We start from the raw sequence: 16,827 nt of genomic DNA on the forward strand, positions 1-16,827 counted from the left end.
GAATGCAGTGACGAGAATAGAAAGTAATGGGAAGTGAGAAAAAACGAAGTCAGTGTGAGTTGAGCCTCTTCAGGAGGCCTGAGTAAGTTATAGGCTTACCGTTATGGTGACCATTGTTTAAAAGTATGTGGGCTCCTCAACTCAAGAGTCTGTATGACTTTGGACAGGTTACTTATTGATTCTAAACCTCAGCTTATTATTTGAAAACCAACAATAATAAACGTACCTCTACATCATGATAGTGTGGCAGCGTTCAGCTTGAAATGATGGCACATACCTGACATGCAGAAGTGCCCAATATTATCAGCTTATTTTAGGTGCTGTGTGCCAGGTCTTATGTCCAGCATTGAACGTTGGGTTTACTAGAAGAGTTATTGTTGTGTGTTTTTTTCAGATGATAAAATTGTGGTTCAGAGTTTTATCATTTATCAAGTTTAGGACATAAGTAGTGTTCATTGGTTTTGGCAAATTTGGTAATGACCTCAGGAAAAATGGAGATTAGAATGATGATCTAGTGTTTTTGCAACTCTGTAATAGATGGTTGGCAATATGGAGACCAGTGTGGGTGGGGAGCTCAGTGCTAAGAGACCAGTGTGGGTGGGTGAGGGTGGTACGTTTGTCTGGAAATTGTCTTTTGAGAAGAGTGCATAGCAATGGCCTGGAACAGATGATAGAGACTGGGAATTCTTTTCTGCCTCCTCCCCTCTTTTCTCCTTACCCCTTCTATCATGTCCTGCTCCCCTCCCCTTCTCTCTTCTCTTCTCTTCTCTTCTCTTTCTAGACAGTATCTCACTGGAACCAGGCTGGCCTAGAACTCATCATCCTTGTGAGTAGGGAAATTTTCTTTAGAAAGGGAGATGTGAATATGTTTTTATTTTATTATTATTAATTAAAATTATTTATGTATGTTGAGTGTTTTGCCTGCATCTGTGTCTGTGGGTTCATGGTACCCTTGGTGTCAAATTCCCTATAACTGGAGTTACAGATGGTTGTGAGCTACCATGCTGGAAACTGAACCTGGGTCCTTTGAAAGAGCGGTAAGTGCTCTTAACTGCTGACCCCAGTCTCCAGTCCCATGTATATATAAGGATGAGGAAAGTGGGTTTCATGTCCATGAAAGATTTGAGATGAGAAAAGATAAAGAGGAGATATGTCCTTGGTGAGATAAGAACACAGAAAGACTTGAAAGAATGAGGTACATGATGGGTAAGCCATTGGCTAAGGGGTGGGGCAGAAAGGACTGACTGAGTTTGAAGGCCTGAAAGAATGTGGTATACTCTCTTATACAGAATAGTATAAGAGGCCAATTTTAGAAGTCATGGTGCCTTTTGTGAACTCTAAGGCTACAAAAATACTTTTTGGTTTTTTTTTTTTTTTTTTTTTTTAGATTATGTCTCAAAAATTATGGCATTGAACATGTTATATGTTGATGTTGTAGCCAAGAATCAGCTTGAACTTCTGAACCTCCTGTCTCTGCCTCCAAAGTGCTGGGATACATGTCACTACCCAGTTTACGGGATGCTACAAATGGAAGGCTCTGTGCATGCTAGGCCAGCATTTTACCAACTGAGCCCTAAAATAGGTTTTCTGTTTTGGTTTGGTTTTTATGGAATGGTCTATCAATTTATAAATTAAGAACAGCAGGGATTTCTTTTTTTCCTCACAAAAGTCAGATTCACAATGAAGTTCATTATGCTTGGTTGGTGACCAATTAGGCTAACATTAATTAAATAGGTACATTATATTCTCAGTTAAGAAATTAAAATTATTAAAGTTGAATTGGGTGTGATATCTTTAATCCTAGTACTCAGAAGATAGGGGCAGGTGGATCTCTGTGAGTTCAAGGCCAGCTTGTTCTACAAAGCAAGTTTCAGGACAGCCAGAGATACCCTGTCTGGAAAAGAAGAAAAAGTAAGAAAAGAATTTAAAATTGTATAGAAAGTATAATAGGGAAACGGTATTCCTCCTTGCTTTTTCTCTTAAGTTTCTTTTCACAGACCACCACTGTATAAATGGTTTTGTCCTGTACATTGTGTGTGTGTGTGTGTGTGTGTGTGTACTATGAAAACATGCATGAAATGAAAGTGAATAAAAGTGTATACAGGAAATAGGTGATTTCTCTCTCACACAATCACACCAACTACTGGGGCTTTAGTTTTACATAGCTATATTTGGCTCTTGCTATACATGTTATCCTATAAATGTGTCTTTGGTGTTAAGACTAGATTTTATATATGATCCTACACAAAATGGGATTGCTTAATATAAATTTTTATCATCCTACGCAAAATAGGATTGCTTAATACAAGTTTTTAGTAACTTTTATTACCTGTATATGGGGGACAGTTGGGGAGAATAATATCACACATGTAACTACAGGTGCCTGAAGGTCCAAAAGAGGGACTCTGATACTGGGAGCCATTTATCAGGTAGTTGTTTACATTATCATTGTTATTTTATTTTATTGGAGAAATCTTGAGGATGTCTTTTGTGTAGTTCAGACTCACCTTAAACTCTCAGCTGTGTTTCTGCCTCGGGTTCCCAAGCACTGAGATTGTGTGAACCACCATGCCTGGCTTCCTCATCTTATGAACAGCTGTATTATTGCCTGTGGAAGGAATTAATAGAATTTATTTAACTCATCTCTTGCTTGGGGACTTGAATATATATATATATGTATATGTATATACATATATATATATATAAAATCTGTGGCTAGTTAGAAGCTGTGCTTCTTTCTAGCTTAGCATGTTTGTCTTCTCATGAGTTAAATGATAAGAGTTATTTTTGGATTATATCAATACTGCTGACTTTTTTTTTTTCCTTTTTCTTCAAATGATAAGCTGATTTTTCCCAAGCCTACAGTGTGGATAATGCCTCTTTGGGTATTGTTGAACTTGAAAAGCTTTGTCACTTGGATAAAAGTGTTTCTTTGGGGTACAGTTCCTCCTTGAAAGAAGGCAGTTTCTTGCTTTGTGTTTGGTATGTGTTTGTGTGGGTATGCCTGCCTGAGTATGAACATGTGAAGGCTGTTTCCCTCCATTGTTATCCACCTTATTTCAGATACTGAACCTGGAGTGCCTCTATTTGAGTGCCAGGTTACAGATACCACCACTGTACCTAGCTTTTATGGGGGTGCTGGGAATATGAACCCAGTACTTGTGCTCATACAGCAGGCACTGCACTGATTGAGTCATCTCCCCGGCCCTAATTAAACCATGTGGTTTGGGGGTACCATTTGGCTTTATTGTTCTGTGAACTACCTATGAATGGCCTTTTTTTTTTAACCTCCCCCCACCAGGTTTTTTCTAAAGCATGCTGTGTCCCTGTTTGTCATGTGTTCTGATGCTTTTTTGTAGTTTTGACAGTTGATCCCTGGCTGTGTTTACAAGCACCATTTTGTTCTTGTCAGAACTTAACTCTTACTTAGTCACTTTTGGCAAGCGTTTTTGGTTTCTTTTTGATTTTAACTTTTGTGTGTGTGTGTGTGTGTGTGTGTGTGTGTGTGTGTGTGTGTGTGTGTCTGTCTGTCTGTCTGTCTGTCTGTCTGAGTAAATCAGAAGCTAGTTTTGTGTAGAAGTGGGGAGTCACTTCTCTCTTTCCATCTTTACTTAGGTTACAGGGTTTGACATGGTATGACAAATGGGCACTGAACCATCCTGACAGCCAAAAGTTAGCTTAGAGTTCCTTTTGCACTGTTCTTTCAGGTATCACTGTAGAAAGGAGCATAGAGTTTTTAAATCAGGGTCTACAAATGGAGATGATGATAGCATTCAGTGGGTTATTTTTAATCCTGTTTATAACCTAAGAAATTAGTCCTTGTTTAGTAATTATCACTGAGAAGTATCAGAAGATATTTCATGCTCTTTTTCAGGATTTCATTGTTTTGCTTCTTTGCTTACTTACTACAGAAATCAAAGGCACCTCACAGAGATTTGAAAATGGCCACAAACGAAAGCTCGGACATCTTCAGCTCAGCATCACTTGCTGTAGAGTATGTGGATTCTCTGCTGCCTGAGAACCCTCTGCAGGAACCCTTTAAGAATGCCTGGGGCTACATGTTGGATAACTATACAAAGTTCCAGATCGCAACCTGGGGGTCCCTCATAGTTCATGAAGCCATCTATTTCTTGTTCTCTTTACCTGGCTTTTTATTCCAATTTATACCTTACATGAGAAAGTACAAAATTCAGAAGGTGAGTGTGCAATGTTTGTGATCAAATACTGTAATTGACATTGTTGGATATTTTTCAAGAACATTGAGCTTTGAGAGCCTCTCATCAGTGCCGTCCAGCAGAAATATAATAAAGTTACTTACATGGTTTTAATGGCCAGTGGAATACCTTGAGAAGTCAGTAAGGGAATAGGGAATTTTTTTTTTTTTTTTATGTTCACAATCATGTTTATTATGGTTTGGGGAAAATTCATGAATGGGAAATTATTCCATTATATCTGAGTTACAAAAAAATGGAAATTCTAAAATACTGTTAATTGTGGAGTAATCACACATAGTAATTGTGTACTGTATGTCTCAGAAAGCTAGAAGAAATGATTTTGAACATTTTTAGCAGAGATTAATGCTTGAAGAGCTTATACAATGTATATATCACATACATGCTTTCCTATTACTAAGTATAACTTTTATTTTTAATGTACTAAAACAAAACTTGTTAGTTTCATACCTAAAATACTCAGACAGCTCTTTAGAATTTTGATCTTATTAGGCACATTCTTATGAATATCAGTTATTTTTCAAAAATGAGAATAGGGAAGTTAATTTCCATAATAATTTAATTCAACCCAATAAAGCTAGGCTATTATTTTACCAACTTTCCCAAACTAAACTGCTTCGAAAGACAAGCTGGTGTTTTTATTTTCGTAGTTGTGTGTTTCACTGTGTATTTATGCTACTTTTGAAAGTGTTCAGTAATCTCAGACTGCTAGTTGATGGTCTGTTAGACAAAATAAATGTAGATCATTATTGATGGTGTTTTAAAGAGTTGTCTGTAAAAGTGAGTCGTGTGACAGTTATCTAATTGGGGTTATAAATTTTAACTTTTAAATTATCTGAAAGGTGTAGCCTGTGTATTTCAACATGCTCAAGGCCCTGAGTCTAATCCTCCGTACACATATTCTTTTCAAACTCCATCCATACTCCTCCCACCCCATCCTGAAAAACATAGAAACTATCTGGGGGGGGGAGGGGTAGAACAGGTGTATGATATTTGTGGCCACTTTGCTGTTCTTCCCACTCCTATAGCCTCAGCAAATCTAGTTGAATGTTAATATGGAAAGATCCCATACATACATGATAGGTAGGTCAGCTTTCTTATGGTCCCAAACACAGAGGTGATGTGCCTTATATAGGTATTTGTTTCAGTGTATTAGATGCGTCTTGCAAGCCCACTGTGTACATAGCAAGATGCGACTGTACTTTGTCTTGGTTTTAAACAAAGGTGGCAGAATGAACTCTTATTAATATGTAGGCTATTTTCTTAGTGTGTTTTTTGAGAGAATTTGGAAAAGTGTAGAGACAGAAAGGACTTGTCAACATTTAATACACCAAAATTAATTCTTTTTATTTTGAGGTAATATCATGTGTTTACCCAGGCTGACCTTGAACTTGGGATCTTTTTACTTTCATTTCCCGAGTGCAGATAGGCATGGATCATCTCTACCTCCAAAGGATTTTTTGTTTGTTTGTTTTGTCTTGTCTTTATGCCACCATTGGCAAATCTTAAACCAACTAAACTCAAGGGCACACATTAGTGACAAAAAATAGATGCTTAATGTTCATCTGGTTTGTTGGGTGTGCCGGTTACATCTCCTCAATCTCTTGAGTCACTGTAAGGAAGGACTCATAGGTTCCTTGGCAGCTAACATAGGCATCAGGTACCTATGGACTCTAGGCCAAGAAGAGAGAAGAGAACAGGGGAAGGGAACAAAGAAGGAGGTAATCTAGAGAATGCCCTGTCGGCCTCAGTTAGTTGAAACACATCCCAGGTGCTTCTGATGAAAGGGCCTGAGCTGGAAAATAGCTCTGTGTAAATGTCTTAAATTCTGAGTCACTGAGGTGACTCTGGCCACTGTGTGTCATCCACTGATTCATTTGTAAGTGAAGCTGATTCATCCGGTGGCCAGCAAGCTGAAGCATGCTTTCTTCCTCCACTGCCCTCTACTGCTGACTGCTTGTTATAGGTGGTGGTGTCCTGCCCAGAGGAGAGCTTCTCTACCCAGAGTGTATGGGCTGCCGTAGAAGGAAATGTGGGAGGAAAAAGCCTAAGTAGGGCTGAGGATGTAGTCAGTGTTGGAGGGCTTTCCTTGAGTGCACAAAAGTGTGGCTTGAAGTCAGTGCAAACTCACACAGGAGGAACAAAACCCACAATCTAATTAGGTACAACTAATGAAAGGCTGGATAGAATGGCTGCAAGTCGTCACAGCATAAAGGGGCTGAGAAGAAAACAAAACCTGGAGTTGAAGCTCAGTAGAAGAGTGTTTGTCTATCCTGGGCAAGACCCTGGAGCCTGATAGAGAGGCAAGTGGATCTCTATGAATTTGAGGGCAGCCTGGCCTATGTAGTACATTTTGGCCAGTCAGGGCTACTGAGTAAGATCTCGTATAAATAACAACAACAGTATAAAATAGAGCAAAACAAAAAGAAGAAAGGCAGCAAGGCTCTACCCTCCCACCCCCACAGCACAATTAATCAAATGAAAAATAAAATCATGGAGGTTGGTTCTAGTTATGAATTCTGAAAGCACATACTGTGTTTGAAACGAATGCAGACCAATTCATGTCTTTTGATCAGTGCCTTAGAAAGTCACCGTAAAATATTCAAGAATTGTATTATTTAACACATTGAACATTTTTGGACTACCCCCACTTTCTTCATTCTTCTGACCTATACTCACTGTACCCCCCCCCGAAAGCCACCCCCCCAACCTCTTTTTTTTTCCATACACCACCGATCCTCCTTTTCCCTTCAGAAAAGAGCAGGCCTCCCAGGGATGTTCTCAACAGATGTAATCTAAGTGCTTGGGTGGAGGCAGGAGGATCAGGTTCAAGTTTATTCTTTGCTACTTAGGATGTTTGAGGCCACCGTAAGATATGTGAGACCTTGACTCAAAAGAATATTGCACACCTCCCTGCTTACCAAAAATAGGGGAGGAGGCTAGGGGCTGGGAACATGGATCAGTGGTTAAGAACACTGGCTGCTTTTCCAGAAGGCCTAAATTTGGTTCTCAGCACACATGTGCTGCTCACAAACGTCTGTAACTCCAGTTCCAGGAGTTCAGTGCCCTCTTCTGCCCTCCAGGGGCACAGGTGCACATATGGTACAAAGATGTATGTATATGCCGGTAAAACTCTCATACACAAAAAACCTAGGAGTGCTGTGATGATTACACAGTACTGAGAACTTTCAACTTTCAAGAGACTACCTGGTAATCTGTGTGCTTGCTAGTTAGAGGAAGCTTTACATGCATGACAAGTAAAGCAGGCTGCAGGGATTGTTTCTTTTTTAAAAAAAAAAAAAACACATTTTGATAAGTTCTCAAAGAGAGATCTAACTAAAGCATCAGCTAAGTTCATGGCCCCAGTGTCGGTACCCTTTTGTACAGGGGTACAGATAAGCATATTAAGTAAAAAGTGGTAAGCTTTGGTATTGTACTAGACATACATTTAAATGTCTTCTTAGCCAGCTTGTACATACCATATGAACAACACAGCCTATGGTTTTATTCCTTATAATAGTAGTTGATTATTTTGTTTCTCTCACACACACACCCAGGGCAGGTGTCCACACTAAGGAAGCCCAGGGCCTCACACATGATAGGTGACATTTTCTACTATTCTTATTCCACCCACTAAGCTTTGTGTTTTTATTTTTATTTTATTTATTTATTTATTTATTTATTTATTTATTTATTTATTTTTTTGGGTGGAGTTTCTGTGTGTAGCCTTGGCTGTCCTAGAACTCAATCTGTAGACTTGGCTGACCTCAAATCTCAAATTCACAGAGATCCTTCTGCCTCCTGAGTGCTGGGATTCTAAGCTCAAGAATCAGAGTCTAGCCAGGAGCTAGAAGCACCTTCTCAAATAAGACTGACAGTTCAGGCTTTGGTCATAGTGTTTGGTCGTAGATAAGAGGTTTGAGGGGGGGTGGAAGAATCCTTAGCGTAGAAACACAAAGGCAGTCTTAATTACTCTGTTTAGCCTACTTGTTATTGGTGAGGAGACTGATTTCACTGTGAGCGCATAGCTGATTAGCTGGTTAGTAGTTAGTTCAGCATTCTAGTCCAAGGCTATAGGTTGAGTCTTTGAATAGGATTAATTTTTGTCATTTTCATATATATTTTATTTTTGTATTTTGTGTGTGTACATATACTCACCAGAGCACACATGTCAGGAGGTCCTGGGATTGTAAGAATAACTCATAGCTCTCTCATCATGTCCATGCAGAAGGGGCTTATTTCTGTATGAACACCACTGAATACCTGAATGCAGTCAGTTGCCATTGTACTGCTGCTTGTGCAGGCTTTGGGTGGAGCACATAATATAAACTTTACATAATTCACTTCTTTGAAAAGTGTCCTGTAGACAGCAAAGCCTGGATAGTTAGTTATTCATCTCTTGGTGCTTCTTAGGTTAGTTTTAGACCATTGTCATCATATTTGTCTATTAACGTTTTTAAAAACTTGTTGAAAGTAATTATAGTAGTTGTCAGGATTCCTTGCCACTGTAACATATACTGAACATAGCCTAGGACTGAGGGATTAACACGTTCGAGAAAATTTTAAGAGCTTATCTCTGCTTGTTCAGCTGAACTGACAATAGACTTGTTTTAAATATTGTGATTTTTTTTTTCTCTCTCTTCTTAGGATAAACCAGAAACCTTGGAAGGCCAGTGGAAGTGTTTGAAAGGACTTCTCTTTAATCATTTTTTTATCCAGCTGCCTATGATTTGTGGAACTTACTATTTTACAGAATATTTCAGTATTCCTTATGATTGGGAAAGAATGCCGAGATGGTATGTCAGTGACATTGATGTTTATATTCATTCATGGTTTATTTTTCAATTAAATTTTGCTATGCTTATCCTCTTTAGGTTGGTTAATACTCTGAAACTTACTATGTTAAGTAACTGGACATACATGTACCAGAACCTAGGCCCATAGTCACTCCTTGTCTGTGGGTTCTATGTCCCTGTAGCCAACCAACTACAGATTCAAAGTCCACTTTGTGAATGGAACCCTTTAAACAGTATGCAGTGGCACACACCTGTGGTCCCAACTCCGGAGGTGAGGGAGGTGGCCTGAAGTGAAGCTCCAGCACCTTCCTGGGCTACATAGCTAGTCTATACCCTGCTTAAGAGGCCAGAGCACACTTGTATAAAAATTATTTTTCATCATTTTATTTAAATTAAGTATATCTAAGGTAGAAAAAAGATTGCTTTACCATTAACTTTAGACTTTGGTTTCTTAACACCTGATCTTGGGCAACATAAAATATTAAGGAAATAGGGTCAAATTCTTTACATACACACACACACACCCCTTGTTCAGACTGTAGCATGTAGGTTACCTACCAGTATTTTGTTTCTACATAAGTCTCTCTGTGTATCCATGGCTTGCTTGGAGCTCACTCTGTAGACCAGATTGGCCTCAAACTCAGAAATCTCCCTGTCTCCGCCTCCTGAGTGCTGGAATTAAAAGTGTAGACCACCACACCCAGCTCAGCTATCTTGCAGCTTGGAGAATGTTGTGAGGTCCAGCTGATGTCTAGGTATTTGGTTATCTAATGTCTGATCGGTCTTCCTAAGTCATGGTTACTCTGCATTCATTACTGTTTGCCTATCACAGGTTTATGATTTTGGCAAGGTGCTTGGGCTGTGCAGTCATTGAGGACACCTGGCACTATTTCCTGCACAGACTCCTTCACCACAAGAGGATCTATAAATACATTCATAAAATCCATCATGAGTTTCAGGTATGTTAGAATCATACTTTAGCTTTTCCTATTGAAGTAAGTGGAAAAGACTGGTTTGTTGTTTGGGCATTTTAGAAGCAATCAGTGATATTTTAACTCCTGTCCTTTTATAATAATGAAAATGAATGTGTGTGTGTGTACATGATATGGCAGGTAGGACACATGTAGGCTCAGAAGACAACTTTGTAGAGTCAACTCTCTCCTACCTTGAATTTTTTTTTAATCTGTGACTGTGTGTACCTGAGTGTATGAGTGTTCACCCCATGCATGCAGATGCCCTCAGAGCCAGAACAAGGTGTTGGACTCTTGGAAATGGTACTACAGGTAGTTGAAACTAACTAGTATGGGTGCAGGGAATGGAATCTGTGTCCTCTTGTAGGAGCAGCAAATGCTTTTAGGCACCAACCCATCTCCCCAGCCTTCTCCCCTTGTACCTTTTGATGTGGGCTCTAGAAATCAGAATCGACTCAGCAGGCTTGTAAAGTGAGCAGCTTTACCCTCCAAACTTGGGCCCTTTATTTCCCTTTCTACTGGCATGATCATAAAGAATACAATATACACATATTATGCAGAACCTGGCCTAAAAATTTTCTTCAGTGTCAGATCTTCATGATGGGAACTGGAGAGATGGCTCAGTGGTTAAGAGCACATCTGCTCTTATAAACACAAGCACCTGCACTCATGTCCACAGGCACACTACATGTAATTAAAGATAAATAAATACATACGCATTTTTAAATTTATGGCTCACTGTAATTGAGACTTTAAAGATTATTACACATAATAGTTCATATTCTTACCCTACTGGTGGACATCCTGACACAGCTGCCAGAGTGGTACTGGCCATAGTAATCCAAGGATTATTTAAATGAGATACATAAATGATAATTTAAACTAAAGACATTAATCAATTGAATTATATTTCCAGAGCAAATTATTTATTTTTAACTCAGACCTGCTTTTATATAGGTCTCAGTAGATACCTGAGAACATGGATAAGATACCACACTGATATCTAAGACAGCTAAAATAACTACTGGACAGAGAATGTATTCAGGATATAAACACTGGACAAAAGAGTGATTCCCATTGGAAGGTCTGAGACAGATGTTACATTACTCAGAATAATACACAATTTAAAACATTATTTCTTGAGGTTTTCCACTCAATACTTTAGTTAATATACGTAAATGTAGGGTAAATGTGACATCAGAAAACAAAACCATGAGTAAGCATTTCTTTATTGGTAGAGTAACTACAAAGTCATAAATTAAAAATTAAGAGTTAAAGGCCTAGTTTGGTCACTGGATGCTGCAAGTTTAGGCGAGAACTTACTCCTTAGGGTTGTCCTCCGAACTCTGTGCTCAGAACTCACAAACAGGAAAATAAATGTTCAGTTGAAGGTGAAGTTACATAAAAGATGACTACTAAGAAATTCATATCCCTAGACCTTTTGATTGAGAAGAAATTTACTGAGAACTGTTATTTATATATGTATGGCTGGATCACCATCACTACTTATATAAACAATATAATTTTATAAAACTATGTATAAATTGAACACATTAGGTTTTCTGTAGTTAGATTTTTCTTTAAGTCTCCAGCTCACAAATAATGACATGAGAGCTTGGCCTTAGCTTAGGCTTTTAACAGCTTTTGTAACTTATAACTTGCTTCTGTTAATCTACTTTTTACCATGTGGCTTTTTGCCTTTCTTTCATTCTCTATGTCTGACATCCTCCATTTATTGTTGACTTCTCACGGTATAATTTGTGAGTCTATATTCCTCCTCCTCTTCTTCTCTCTCTAGAAATTCTCCCTATGTCTCCTGCATATCTATTGGCAATTCACTTCTTTATTAAACCAATTGCTGAGACACATCTTCACATAATGTAAACAAATACTCTGCAACAATTCTGTAGAGAAAGAGTCAACACAAAGCTACTGTGCACATAGGTTTATTTAAAATCTGGTGGTATATACCTGTAGTCTCAATACTTAGGCAGAAACAGGGGTTCTATGAGTTCAAGGCCAACTTCAGCTACATAGATCCTGCCTCAAAAAAGAAAAAAACGATTTTGCTGTCAGAGGCCCAAATTTTCAGAGCAACAAGCCCGAAAGTGAGGAGGTATGGTGTCTGTAGTTGTCATGTGAATGCCTTCTTCCTTGGGAAGCCCCGTCCTTGCTTGGAAGGCCTCTCATTGTCGAGATGGGACCCACTTTCATGAAGAATAAAATTGGCTGGTTCAGACATTAACCATATCACAGCAAGTTGACCAAAATTAACCACCACAATATATTAAGGAATTCTTACTATTTTTGATTTAGGCTCCATTCGGAATCGAAGCAGAATATGCACATCCTTTAGAGACCATAATTCTCGGGACTGGATTTTTCATTGGAATTGTGCTTTTGTGTGATCATGTAATTCTTCTTTGGGCATGGGTGACTATACGTTTGCTAGAAACCATCGATGTCCATAGGTAAGTAATGCTTTCTGTTCAAGTAGAAGACAATATTTCTCATGTGTGTTGGTGTGTAGGGTGTGTGTTTTTGTATGTGTGGAGGTGTATGTAAATGTCATTGCTTTTGTGTGTTTCTTTTATGTGTGTGGGGGTATGTGTGATCATCCTTACGAGGCAGTTTTTCTCTGTCAATCCTAGAACTCTCAAATCTTGTCATCAAGCTTTCTTCTGTGAATATATCCCACCCCTGCCTCTTGAGACTTAAATTATAGGCAGGCCACCAAGCTTTTATGTGAGTTTCTGGAGATTTGAACTCCTGACAAGCTTGCCTGACATGCACCTGAACCACAAGCCATCTCTCATGCTATTTTTAAAGAGAGAATCATATCATTGAATAAAAGTTCAAATAATAGATGTTTTTGTATAGACTGATTTGTTACCATTTATTAAATGATAACATGTGTCTTGTCAAGGAAAGTGCTCAAGGCCAGCACTTAATACTGCTATAGTGGGCCACTATCTTCAGAGGATGTTGGAACCTGTAGCATCTGCTGTGTAAGGTCACTGCTGGTCTCTGGGTAGCTCTGAGGAAAGCACTTATACGGGTTTCAGATGCTACCTTTCCAGACTGGAGATGTGACATGGAGTTATGTCTAATCTCAGATACCAAATTAAAGAGAATAGACCAGACAAGACTCTTTGAAGTCATTTGATCCCCAACTAAAACAGCACAATGGTGTTTTAACTTTTTAAATACTTGATGCTAATTTCACACAACTTTTCCTTAAAAACATAAGTAATGTTACGAACTTGGTTTTTACCTTTTCTAGATTGTGGTGGGCAGGCTCCTCTAAAGATAAAGTAGTGTTTTTTGAAAATGTGTGTCTGCTCTATTACTGTAGTCCCTTTCTTTCATTTCTTGCTGCCAGGTTGCCATGTATCTTTAAAAGTTTTCGAAATTTCCTAACGTACCTTTTCCTGTAAGGTTGTATTGTTGTTTTCCACTCTGTAGCCCAGGGTGGCCATGTCCTGCAAGTAGTCCTGCTCAGCCTCCCAAGAACTGGGTCTTTGGTGTCATGTGAGCAGTGAAGGTTTTGGGCAAAGTGGAATGTTACCTGCTATCGAGCTGTGACTGTTAATGCCGTGTCTTTTGAATAACCTGCATCGTTTTCATTTCAGTGGTTATTACATTCCTATCAACCCACTCAACTTCATCCCCTTTTATACGGGTTCTCGGCACCACGATTTCCACCACATGAACTTCATTGGGAATTACGCATCCACCTTCACATGGTGGGATAGAATCTTTGGGACGGATGCCCAGTATCATGCATACAATGAAAAGATGAAGAGGCTTGGGAAAAAGACCGAATGAATGTCCCTCATTCACCTCGTGAAGATATGTTTCCTCACCTGGAGATAGTAACTAACATTGCTTCCGGGGAGCAGAAATAAGCACGGACTTAGCTGCTAAGTGACAAGAAGTACATTAATGACCTTTAATTATCTCCCAGATGGGAACTTTTCTACTTTACATTCAAATTCTGTATATGTGGAAATGAATAAATATATATATTTAAGTACAGTTTTCATGAGGAGGCTTTACAGGCCATATTGCTAACCTCGCCAAAAGGTTCCAGGTATTGGAAGAAATATTAATGTACAATTTATCACTTCACGCCACCTGAAGCTGAAGTTGACATTGCCTTTTAAACCTTTTGCATACACTGGTCAGTTCAAAACTTTCTCAACAATAATGTTTGCCTTCTAGTTGACTTTAGACATAGTGTTTTTTAGAAGTGAAAATATAGTGAATTGAATATATTTGCTGACAGAGTGAGTGACTTAACCCCACTCTGGTCTGGGGCTGACCAGTTTAGGACTATTCTTTCTGTGAAGGACTGTAGTAACTTTATTGGCATCTTGTAAATTATCTTATTTCTTACATAATGTATATAGAATATTATAGTCTAAAGATTTTCAAATTCTTGGTGTTTTTAAACTAAAGAGCTCATTTCTGCTGTCAACCCCGAGTTTTTGTGTGTCAAAGCGTTCATTGAAATTGTGTCTTGAGTTTTGTGAACTGGCTTCTATCTGTACCCAGAGCTGTTGAAATAAATATGATTTTTGTTCAGTTCTCTGGTTTTTAGTTGTAACGATTAACTGTCATGTTTTATTCTTATAAGGAAAAGCACAGAAATCATTAAAGGAAATTTTACAATAAAGGAATGATTCCTTTTTTTTTTTTTTTTTTTACTTGCTCAACTTTGCTGGTGTTTGCAGTGTGCCCTTGGTGGCTATTCCATAGTGGGAAGTTCATTGAACTGGGAGGGTGCTGAGGCAGCTTGCTGGGCTTAGACGGCTTTCCATACACACGTAAGGATATACCTTCTAGGCAAAGACTACTGACTGCATCCCTGTCCTTAGTTTTTGTTTCTGTTCTTTTCATACAGGCTCTGTCTATCTTAGGCTGACCTTGAATTTTTAATCCTGCTTCAGCTTTCCAAGTGCTGGGATTAAAGGGATAACTGACCATGACTGACTAGCCATGTCTTTGGAGGATTTTACTATGTGGCCCAGGTTGATCTCACTAGCAATACTCTTGCCTCAGCCTTCCAACTGCTGAAACACAGATATGAACCACCACACTATGCTTGGCCAGGTTCATTTCAGACTTTTGTTTCATATCTGCCTCCCGTGTGTTCCCATGTGTGCTTGTGTGTATGTGTGTGAATTTGTCTTTTACTTCTTTGCAGTCCCTTGGGATAGGACATAAAATGGTGCTGTGCTGTTTGGCTATGATGCTACCTGTAAATTCTCTTTTTCATCTCCACCTTTCACTTTCATGCCTGTGGAATGTATAAAACTTTGGGAGGGAAGCAACTCCTACTGCTTGAGATGGTTGTAAAGATGCTTGAATAACTTGGTGCATTCCCATCAGCATCCCATTCTTTCTCTTCTCAGTATTGGGGAATCAAACCTAGAAACTTGTGCATGCTGGACCAACATTCTACAACAGATATGACAGCAATCTGCTCAATCTATTCACAGAGCATTCCCATCCTGAATTGTGGTGTGGCCTTTCTTTGGCCTCCAGGGAGCCCATATGCTTAAACACAAACACTGTTCCAGTTGGCTTCTGTTCTCAGCCTGATGCAGCCTTCTGAGGGATTACCCAGATCAGAATGGCCTGCAGCTTTGTTCATGATGACTATCTTGATTGATGTGGGAGGGTCCAGTCTTCTATGGTCAGCACCATCCCTAGGAAGGTGGGCCTGGCCTATAGAGAGCTAGCTGATCATGAGCTGCTAAAGTAGCTACAGAGAGGCAGAAAGCAACGTGTCTTCAAGGTCCTTAAGTTCCTGCCCTGATTCTAATCTGGAAGCATAAGACAAATAAGGCCTTTCCTCCCTAGGATACTTTTGGCTGGAGTGTTCTTACAACACCAACAGAAAGAAAACTAGAACACATGAAAATAAAAACACATCTTCAAAGGTTTCATATTCCCAAGTAAGTCAGTACAGAATAGACATTTCATAGCCAAATTTTTCAATAGTTGAAATCTGAATTAATAGATATGAAGGCTAAAATATAAAACTATAATGTATAGCTTTGATTCTAACCTGGGAAATAGTTGGTAAAAGCTGAGTATGACAATGCATACCAATAGTCCCAGCTCTCAGGATGTTGAGAGTTACAAATTCTAGTCCAAATTATAATATATAGCAATACCATGGTTTTTATTTCCTCTCAAGAACAGGATTTCTTTTTCCTTTTTAAATATTTATTATTCCTTTTATATGTTTAGGAGTTTTGCTTGCATGTATGTTTGTGAACCATGTGCTTGTGTGGTTTCCTTATTCCTGCTAGTCCCCAGTTTATGAAAAGGTGCCAACCATATTCAGGAATAGCATCACTCCCTTAGTTAACCAATCTCTGGAAACTCCCTCACAGACACACCAGAGTGCACTGTGTCACCCCAGGTACTTCCTAGTCTAACCAAGACAACAGTCAACATTCATAGTTATTTCTATGTAGGATTTTATTTACTTATTATTTGGAGAGAGTCTTACCATGTAGTCTGTGCTGATTTTGTAGTCTATTTAAGATTTTGAGCCTGTGAGATGGCTCAGAGAAAAAGCCTTAGCCGCCCAGCCTGATGACCTGAGTTTGGTAGAAGAGGAGAATTAATCCCTGCAGGCTATCCTCTGTCTTCACAGGCATGCACACACACACACACACACACACACACACACACACACACACACACACACACACAGAGGTGGGTTGAATGAAAGTGGCTTCCCTAGGTTCCTATGTTTGAAAGTCTGGTCCTGTAGGTGGAACTGTTTGGGAAACATGAGTCGTGGCCTTT

The 16,827-nt window shown here is 39.0% G+C and overlaps 1 protein-coding gene across 1 annotated transcript; it reads left to right on the forward strand.

Moving 5' to 3' along the window:
- Nucleotides 1-1,805: 1,805 nt before the first annotated feature.
- Nucleotides 1,806-14,677, forward strand: Msmo1 (methylsterol monooxygenase 1). The gene is made up of 6 exons (XM_051181952.1): nt 1,806-1,911; nt 3,912-4,196; nt 8,880-9,028; nt 9,861-9,987; nt 12,316-12,470; nt 13,632-14,677. Exons 2-6 carry the CDS (start codon nt 3,942-3,944, stop codon nt 13,825-13,827), a joined length of 882 nt encoding a protein of 293 aa, XP_051037909.1. The 5' UTR covers nt 1,806-1,911; nt 3,912-3,941; the 3' UTR covers nt 13,828-14,677.
- The last annotated feature ends 2,150 nt before the right edge of the window (nt 14,678-16,827 follow it).

Source organism: Phodopus roborovskii, unplaced genomic scaffold, assembly GCF_943737965.1.
Source record: "Phodopus roborovskii unplaced genomic scaffold, PHOROB, whole genome shotgun sequence".
NCBI lineage: Eukaryota > Metazoa > Chordata > Mammalia > Rodentia > Cricetidae > Phodopus > Phodopus roborovskii.

Bases quoted from the DNA above. Each gene is read 5' to 3' on its own strand.
- Msmo1 (XM_051181952.1), top strand. From the start codon at position 3,942: ATGGCCACAAACGAAAGCTCGGACATCTTCAGCTCAGCATCACTTGCT. The intron at 4,197-8,879 runs GTGAGTGTGCAA...CTCTCTTCTTAG, and splicing joins GAAAGTACAAAATTCAGAAG to GATAAACCAGAAACCTTGGA. The intron at 12,471-13,631 runs GTAAGTAATGCT...TTTTCATTTCAG, and splicing joins GAAACCATCGATGTCCATAG to TGGTTATTACATTCCTATCA.